This window comes from Fukomys damarensis, unplaced genomic scaffold (genome assembly GCF_012274545.1).
Source record: "Fukomys damarensis isolate Sample0158 unplaced genomic scaffold, DMR_v1.0_HiC HiC_scaffold_32, whole genome shotgun sequence".
Classification (NCBI taxonomy): Eukaryota; Metazoa; Chordata; class Mammalia; order Rodentia; family Bathyergidae; genus Fukomys; species Fukomys damarensis.
The window spans coordinates 33431721-33441700 of NW_022900944.1; the positions used below are offsets into that span (position 1 = coordinate 33431721).

General features: G+C 39.5%; 1 protein-coding gene across 1 annotated transcript in view; it reads right to left on the minus strand.

Moving 5' to 3' along the window:
• The window catches only part of Terf2 (telomeric repeat binding factor 2), a 30801-nt gene extending 20827 nt beyond the window's left edge, over positions 1-9974 (minus strand). Inside the window, exons 1-3 of the mRNA XM_010612364.3 lie at positions 9895-9974; positions 9705-9800; positions 8767-8897 (exon numbers count right to left, since the gene is read on the minus strand). Coding sequence (XP_010610666.2) covers positions 8767-8897; positions 9705-9800; positions 9895-9901 — 234 coding nt within the window. The 5' untranslated portion in view covers positions 9902-9974. The remainder of the gene's footprint in view (positions 1-8766; positions 8898-9704; positions 9801-9894) is intronic.
• Positions 9975-9980: the final 6 nt, after the last annotated feature.

Genomic DNA, 9980 nt, shown 5'->3' on the forward strand with positions numbered 1-9980 from the left:
TTTTTTTTTTTTTTTTTGTACTGGGAATCAAACTGAGGACCTTGCACTGGCTAGGCAGGCGCAGCACCAATGAGCTACATCCCTGGCCCAGTCCTATTATTTTGTTAACTTTTATTTAACTGGCATGCAGCAAAAGTGTTTTGGATGTACAGTGATGAATGTTAATACATGCTGACCGCTGTAACCAACCACCATAGGGATCCAAAAGCCTTCCTGTGCAGCTCTTCTACATCCCCAGCCTCCCCTTTCCTAACTTCTGATTTTTGTCATTTTATCTCTTCAAGAATGTCATATAAGTGGAATCATACAGTGTCACCCTTGTTTTAAAGCAAATAGCCTTGATACTGGCTTCTTTCACTTAGTGTACAATAATGCCTTTGAGGACCATCCAGGTTGTTGCACAATCAGTTCATGTTTTTGACTGTTGAACCCAATTGCATATGGACGTACTAGTTTGTTTATGTATCCATCCATCCACCTACTGAAGGATTTCTCAGTTGTCTGCAATTTTGGTTCATTACAAAAACAGATGCCAAAACATTCAAGTATAGGTTTGGGTTCAACATAACTTCTCACCTCTGTGAGATAAATATCCAGGACTAGGATGTCTGGGTCATAGGGCAAGTTTATGTTTAACTTGGTGAGAAATGGCCAAACTGTTACGGTAATCAGTAACTGTACCACTTTGCATTTCTATCGGGAATGTATGAGTTCCAGTTGCTACATACCCTTCCTTCCTTCCTTGTGGTGCTAGGGTCAAACCCATGGCCACATGCATACTAGGTCAAGTACTACCTGAGCTATAAATCCCCAGCCCAGCACTTTTCTTTTCTTTGGCACCAGGGATCGAACTCAGGACCTTGGGCTTACAAGGCAGGCTGGGCACCATTGTGCTGCACCCCTGGCCCCACAGCGCTTCTTTTAATTGATAAAACTTGTAAATACTTATTATGTATGTTTTGAAATATGTGACTAGCACTTTTAAAAAGTTAGCCTTTTGATGGGTATGTATATACTCTGGTACTTTGGGTTTACAAACTCAATTCTATGATTCCAGTCGCAAATCAAATCAGATTTCCCATTAGGTCAACACTGAACCTAACCAATGAATTTGATTCAGTTCTTATCCAAATCAGTTTGCAACCAGAATCATGGAGAGGTTGTTTGTTAAATAATATTCATTGTTGTCTTTTGAATTTATTTACTTTTGGGACAGGATCTCATCGCTATATATCCCAGGCTGGCCTTGAACTCATAGCAGTCCTGTCTCAGCCTCCTCAGTACTGGGGTTATAGGCATGTACCACCCGGCTCATTTTGGTTTTATTATTTATTTATTTTTGAGATAGGGTCTCACTATGTAATTCAGGCTGGCCTTGAACTGATGGAGATCCTCCTGTTTCAGCCTCCCTAGTGTTGGGATAACAGGAGTGCACCACCATACCCAGCCTCACAATTTATAGTTACTTAATACCTAAATGAGGTTGAGAATTTTTTCGTCTTTGCAGTACTTCAGATTGCTGAGGCTTTGCACATGCCAAGCAAATGCTCTACTACTGAGTACGTCCCCAGCCTTTTATTTTGACAGGGTCTTGCTAAGTTGCCACCCAGACTTCTTCCCTGAGCCTTTCATGTAGTTTGGAATCCAGGCGTTACCACCATACCCAGTGGCATGTTCTGAGTTTATATATTGTGAATATTTTCTTCCAATCTGTAGCCTGTTTTTTCCCAGTGTTTCCCTCAGAACAAAAGCTTTAAATTTTGATGAAGTCCAATGTATTGATTTTTTCTTATAGATTGCTTTGTGTCATATCTAAGGAACTTTTTATCTAACCAGGACATGGAATTTTTTCTAAATATTTCATGGTTTCATATTGGTTTGAGTTCATTTTTATATAACATGTTTAAAATCATGGTTCATTTTCATACATGGTTATTCCATTGTTTTAACACCATTTGGTGAAAAGACTATCCTTTTTCTGTGTCAGGCATGGTGGTACACACCTGTAATCCTAGCACTCAGGAGGCTGAGGCAGGATTGCCACAAGTTGGAGGTCAGCCCAGGCAACATAGTGAGTTCAAGGCCAGCCTGAACCACATAGTGAGACCCTGTCTCAAGAAAAACCCAAACAACAAAAAAAGAGATTACCCCCTTTTCATCGAATTGCTTTTATATCCCTGACAAAATCCATCAGTCATATTTGTGTGGATCTTTTCTAGACTCTTTTCTGTTCTACTGATTCATATCTCTACAGTCATGAATACTACAGCTTTATAGCAATTATTAAAATTGAATAGTGTGAGTTCTCCAATCTTTTCCTTTTAAAAGTACTGCATTTTAGGTCCTTTGCCTTTTCAAATACATGTTAGAATCAAATGGTCTGTATCTATAAAAATACCTGCTGAGATTGTAATTTGAATTGTATTAATTCTATAGATCAATTGAAGAGCTAATAATATTGTCTTCCAACTCATGAACCATGTGTGTCCCTTCAATTAGGTCTTGATTACTTTCATCATCATGTATTTTTCCAAATACAGTTTTTATGTTTTGCTAACTTAAATATTTCCTTTAGAAGCTATTATAAATGACCCTGACTTGGTAATTCCATTTTAAATTGTTCACTGCTATTACTCAGAAATGACTGATTTTTCCATCAACCTGCAACTTTGCTAACTTATTATAGGCACTTTTGAGGGTGTATGTCCCATGAAGTTTTCTACAGTTTCAGCAGCAAATGAGACAATTTTATTCCTTCTTTTCCAGTCTATACACTTTTTGTTTTTATTCCTCTGGATAGGCCTTCCAATTTGATGGAGAAATAGTGAGAGGGGACATCCTTGCCTATTGCTGAGACAGTTCCCTTCTATTTCTAGTTTGCTGACTGTTTTTATGATGAATTAATACTCAATCTTGTCAGATATGTTTTCTGTATCAGTGAGTTGGACCATGTTTTTTTCTAGGTTAGACATTATGGTCATTGATCGATTTTCAAATATTAAACCAGACTTGCACGCTTAGGCTTTAGTTTCCCCACTTTGCCACACAGTAATTACATTTGCAGCCAAGGCTAAGCAGCAGGTTAGAGATAATTAAAAAAGTGACAGACGGGGCTGGGAATTTAGCTCAGTGGCACTTTGCCTGCCTGGCAAGCACAAGGGTCCTGAGTTTGATCCCCAGTATTGGGGTGGGGGATGAAGGGAGTAATGTAATCTGTTCCAAGTCCTGGAGAATCAAAGTTCTTCTGGTGAGAGAAAAATGGCTCTTCTTCTCCAGTTTTAGGTGTATTTCCTGTTGCCACTATCACTGGTAGGCACTGCTACTGCCAGAATTGTACTGTCTAGAGACCAGGGCAGGAGAGAAGGAAAAAAAGAAAAGAAATGGATTTCTCCTACCATCTCTGACACTTAGGAGAGCAACTCTTGCTCCTCATATCAGAGAGACAGTTACTTTTGGAATTCTTTTTTTTGGGGGCGGGGTACTGGTGATAGAACTCAGGACCTTGGGCTTGCAAGGCAGGCTCAGTGCCATTGAGCTAAATATGCAGCCGTGGAATTCTTTTGATTCACACCTGGAGTGCACTTCCAGGGTCCAGGCTGCCACTGAGTTCAGTCTGGCTGATATCAGAGGAGAAAAAAATGGTAAACTGCTTAACACAGATTTGGTGAAGCTTCAAATTTCAGTGTTCTCCATCTGCCCACTAGCATTTTACATTTCAGAATTCTCAGAGATACGCTCTATGCATTCTGAGCAATACTTATAGGTGCACTGAGAGAGAAACAGAAGAGAATTGTTTGTTTTCTTCAGAACCAGAACACAAGTCCTCCTGTATTTATGAAACAAGAAAGGCACCCAGGCATGGTGACACACACCTGTCATACCAGAACTCTGGGAGGTTTAGACTGGCAGATCCCATGTTGGAGTTCAGCCTGGCCCTTTAACTGGGTTGAACCCAGTCTCAACACCAAAAAAATTTAAATATGAATTCATTCAAAATAAAATTAAGCCAGGCATGGTGGCGCATGCCTGTAATCCCTGCACTCGGGAGGCTGAGGCAGGAGGATCACTGTGAGTTTGAGGCCAGCCTGGGCTACATAGTGAGTTCCAGGTCAGTCTCAACTACATAGTGAGACCCTGTCTCGAAAAACCAAAAAAAAAAAAAAACCACCGCCCCAAAAAAACACAAAAATTAAAATTAAAAGCCTATCCCTGAATTTTGTGCTATCAGCTTATCTTTTCAAACTATGTGTTAATTTCCTATGGGAAAAAAATGTAAAGACATATACAATTGCGTTCTGTTTGGTTTCTTGTATTTTAAATTTTCTTGGATGCTGGAGAGAGACATCTTTATTAAAGATACTACCAAAATTTTGGCCAACATTTCAAGACAGATTTGTAAACATAAGGCTTCCCTTTCCAACTGGCAGCACTTTGAAAAGACTTGATTGCCACAAGTTCAAGGTCAGCCTTAATTACAGAGACCTTCTCTCAAAAAAAAAAAAAAAAAAAAAAAAAAATCCAGATTTTTCAAAATAGCGGAGAGGTTTATGTTAGGAAAGCCAGAAAGCACCTATTATGACAGAGAAAGAAAACCATAACTCACAGAATTGAAGAACAAGAACCAGATACAGAAAGAAACAACACTGTTCTAGGAAGTAAAAAAGTTTAGAAAGCCTTAACAGTGTTTTAAGAATTAAAGTATTAAGAGAGTGTGTCTGACATACTAGCACAAGTGGGCTAAGGCCCTAAAAGAATCAAGCACTGTTACCACAAGTGCTGTGCTGAGTGCGGCACAGCAAAAAGCAACAAACTTATAAAGCAGTGAATGAATAAGCTTCCCCAAGAACATGCCACAAATGGCCTTCCCATTTCTTCAAAAAGTCTGAGAGGTGGGTAGCACAAGCCTATAATCCCAGCACCTGGGAGGCTGAACAGGAGACTTGCCATGAGTTCGAGGCCAGCCTGAACTACACAAGACCCTGTTTCAAAAAATATAAGTAACAGGGCCAGGGATTTAGCTCAGTGGCACTGCCAACTGCCTCGCAAGCACAAGGACCTTTTTTTTAACAAAGGTTAAAAAAAATGTAAGTAAAACCTTGCAAATGCAAGTTTCAAACTTTTTGGTCCCAAGATCCCTTTCTGCTATTCTTAAATATTAATTAGCACCAGGGCCAGTACCCAATCAAAAGGGGGAGCTGGGGATTTAGCTCAATGGCACCTCACCTGCCTTGCAAGTGCAAGGTCTTAAGTTCCGATACCCAGTACCTCCCCAAAAAAAAAGCACCAGGAAGAGTTTTTGTTTATGGGGATTATGAGAAATATAAAATAAAGCAAATTTTAATTCATTAATTCATTAGAAAACAACTCATTACAGGTTAAAACAAAAATAACATGTCCATGAAAAATTACTGTATTTTCCTAAAAATTAAATGAGAAGGGTGTCATTCTACAATTTTGCAAGCATTTTTAATATATGGCTTAATAGATGGCAGCTAGATTCTTTTAACTGCTCCTACATTCAGTATGTTATGATATATTGTATTGGTTGAGGTTGATTTTTAAAATTTGGCTTTATACACATATGAAATTGGAAAGAATATTTCAAGAAACTTTTCTGAAAACTAGGTATTTTTTTGATTCTGTACCAAATTTTAATAAGCAAACTTCAAATCGAGTTATAGCTATAGCTCACTTTTTCATTCTGAAAAGGGTCTTGCTAAATTACCCACACTGACCTCAAACTCAATCCTCCTGCCTCAGCCTCCTAGAGTGCTTGGATTACAGACATGCACCACCACACTGTTTGAAACAGACAGTTTTCTTTTAAAAAAACCTGCTTGGCAGCCTGGCAGTGGTGCATACCTGTAATCCCAGCACTTGGGAAGCTGAGGCAGGAGGATTGCCATGTCGGTTTGGGCTACACGGTGAGTTCAAGGTCAGCCTCAACTACATAGTGAAACCCTGCCTCCAAAAAAAAAAAACATTTGGCAGTGAGGAATACAATGACTTCTGGGAGTTTACCACCCCTCATCCAGCCAAGATACTAGTAATTTTACTTATGATTGCTCTTGCACCATCAGTGCAAATAGCAAAAGTACTAATAAAGTCAAATGATATTTTCATATGGTTACAAAACATTTAACCTCATATACCCACTGAAAGGGTAGAAGAGAACTCCAGAGACCTCCAGACTGCATTGAGAATTTCTAACTTACTTTATAAACTTTTAAAAAATACATAATATACCTTTAAGTAAATTACCATGACACTTTACAAAACTGAAATGCATCAAAAAGCCTAAATGAACCTAGGTATCTTGTGATATTTACTCAAAGATAACCATTAACAGATCCCAGGAGTCTAAACGAGAAACTTTTAAAAAGTAACTGAGGACCGGGGATTTAGCTCAGTGGTTCTGGTGCCTGCTTCACAAGCACAAGGATCTGAGTTCGATTCCCAGTACCAAAAAAAAAAAAAAAAAAAAAAAAAAAAGTAAACTGAGGGGCCAGAGATTTAGCTCAGCAGTTCCACTGCCTGCCTCAAAAGCACAAGGTCCCAAGTTCGATCTCTGGTACCAAAAGAAAGTAAAATGAAAGAACAATAATAGAATATCATTTAATAACTAAGAGATGAAGATAATTGTGAACAGCCTCTGAAAGAGTCCCCAGTGATTCTCACTTCCAACATAGTCCCCAATATACACTCTGCCAGAGATGGTCTGGTCTGAATCCTGCTACAAATCGCCTGAGTGAGCATGTAAGTGCATTCTTCAGCCCCACCTGAGTCTTAAAATGACTGTGGCTCTAGCCAACAGCTTGACTACAACTACACAAGAAACCCTGAGCCAGAACCACTTGCGTAAGCCAGATTCCTGATGTTTGAAAACTGAGAAATATTACTTATGGTTTTAAACGGCAAAGTCTTGAAGTAATTTGTTACACTGTAGTAACAGTAATATAGTAAATATAATGAAGAGTTCTGGACCCTAGCAGAGAAATGAAAAATATGAAGCAGTCGACATAAGAAAATAGTTGACAAAGGGAATTTAGATTTTGTTAATAGGTCACCCTAGTGAAGCCCCAAAACAAAAGATCCTGAGCTTATGTAATAAAGTTACGTGTTATCTATATATATCTACACACACACACACACACACACACACACACACACACACGTGTATATATCTCCACAAAGACTTTTCTTGAACAGGGGCCAGAGGGCAAATCTATATTCTTGTCTTCTAAAGAAGCTGTATGAATTACTCTGAACTGGTAACATTTCTTCCCATTTATTTAGGTTTTTTTGAGACAGGGTCTCACCTTGTAGTTCAGGCTGACCTTGAACTCACTATATAGTGCAGGCTGGGTTCAAACTCCCAGTGATCCTCCTGCCTCAGCCTCCTTGGTGCTGGCAACATAGGCATGTGCCACCACCTCAGCTCATTTCTTCCCATTTAAATGAAGCTTAGCTGTTTTGAAAGTTTAAGCATGGATTTCTCTTCCCTACTTTTTTTGGGGGGGGGCATTTTATCCCCAATACAAACCTGACTCACTTATACTAAAAATCAATGCTTGGAATTACTTCTTCTTGGAAATGAATAATTATTACCTAAATATACTTAATAGGACCTAAAGCAGTTCCTGTCCAAGGTCCTTAACTGAATAAATAAAATATCTGCATTCCATGCACATTAGGTTTTTTTTTAATAGGGTATTTGAGTTTCCTGTACACAGCCAACCTTGCTAAGCAAGGTTTTCCTCTTCTATCCTATCTCCACCTCTGGGATTGTATCCTTTTAATGGGTGCTCCTTTCTTCCAGTTTCCTTACTTTCTCCCACCAAGGCAACACTGATCTGCTGTTCTTCAATCCCACCTGATTCCACGCTCCTAGCCTCGGCTACGTGGAGAAGAAAAAATACGTATATTTTTTGACTGGTTCACACAGTCATTTTTAATACTTTTAATAGTTCTACTACTTGAAGCAACATGGGCCATGACACAGCGACAGTCCCAAATTCCTAGATATTGCATTAGCTTTTTTCCTTTGCTTTATTGTGTGGTAATGGGAATTGAACCCAGACTTCACTCTGAGCTATATTCTCAGCCCTTTCTGAGTGAGAATCTTACTAAGTTGCCCAGGCTGGGCTGGAATTTATGTTCCTCTTGCTTCAGCCACCCAGAGATGCTGGGATTACAGGTTTGTGCCATTACACTTGGCTACTAGCTTTTTTTCTTAGTTTCAATATTACCTTTACCAGCCTTGTACCATTCTTCTCACATTCTTATTTTTCTAGCTTGCTCATTATCCCAGCATCTCTGGTTCTAGTCTGTTCAAAGGGCATGTCCTCTAACCTCTGCAGACAACTGTATGGAAGAGCTCACAGTCAATCCTGTCTTTCCCATGGCCCCAGCTATTCTCTCTGGTTTATTATACACATGGTTACCAAACCCTAGACCAGATATTTGTGGCCCTTTCATATCATTCCTAAATGGTTCAATTACCTCCAAAATATCAGTCTTGAATACCAATTTACTTCCTGTGTACTGTGGCCAGAGCCACAAAAAAATCACAAAATCACAAAAGGAGAGCATATTGCACGCCTGCGTGGGAAAGGGGACATCTGAAGAGGTAACATCTATGTGCATGTGCTTGCTTATTCTTTCTCCATCCTTGTTGGTCCTCTAGTTCACAAAAAGATTAAACACCATGTCTTCAAATACCTCAGATTTCTTTTAAAAGGAAAAAATATAAAAATAAAGCCTTACAGCTTCCTTGACCAGTTTTCTACTGGATTCAACCACTGCTTCTGTCAGTGTAAATTCTGTTTTAATCATCTCCAGCACATTCATAGCTGATTCCAATGGTGTGAGCTCAGCCTCCATATCAAAGGAACAGTCTAGAACAAAGCACAGTTTTCACTTCACTTTAAGCTCTTTTCTAGAGAGTAGAAAAATTATGTCCAAATATATACACAGATATGTATACATATATACACACACTTATAGGAAAGAACAGGCAAATACATTAAGATTTGTATTTATTTTGCTGATGTACTTGATACAAGCTTACATACATGGGAAGGGGTCAAATTTAAATCAATGAATCTAAGTTTGTTTTCCAAATTAATGAATTTAAAAAGACTACTCTTTTTTTTTTTTTTGGTACCGGGGATCGAACTCGGGTCCTTGTGCTTGTGAGGCAGGTGGCAGAACCACTGAGCCAAATCCCCAGCCCCAAGAGACTACTCTTAATACTTTTCCAGACAGCAAAGTTACTTTTTAACAAATATATTTGCCTCCCAAATAAATTCTGGATAACAAATCCTTCTAAGATACAAGTGGCTAAAAACGGAAGACAGTTTGCTAAACCGCTGTCAAGTTCAATTCAGGAAGAAAAAAAAAAAAGCAGAGAGTCTCACTCTAAAAAACACTCTACAGTGGGGGAAAATATGTCCATACTAACTCACTTCTGACGACGAAGTTCGGAGAACAATTAACAGGTGGGAAAAACAAAAACCACAGAAAAGCAGCCAAAAGAAGCTTAACTGGAGAAAACTAGAGACAGAGAATACATCCACCGTAGCATGAAAAGGCCCACATATGCAAACAGTAAGGCACCTTAACCTGGAATCCTTTAGTTCTGGGTAAGTTTGGAAACAACAAAATCATACGTAAGCCCAGCAAAGAACACAAAATTACCATACCTAGATTTTCCCCTTCTTCAATGCGCGACAGACACTGCATAACTCGCAGCAACCGGGACACCGTATGCTCCTTCCCCAAGGGCCTGACAAGCAAAGCTGGGAGAGAAGACTTCGTTGATTCGGCTTCCCCCAACCCCAACCCCCGCCCCCAAAGACCCTCCTCCTGCCCCCTGCACGGCCGGGCCCTCACCCTGCATGATGTCCCGGATCTGCCTGAAGTCCGCGTACCGGCTACTCTGAAAGGCCCGCAGCGCCTCATAGAAGTAGAACTTGAGC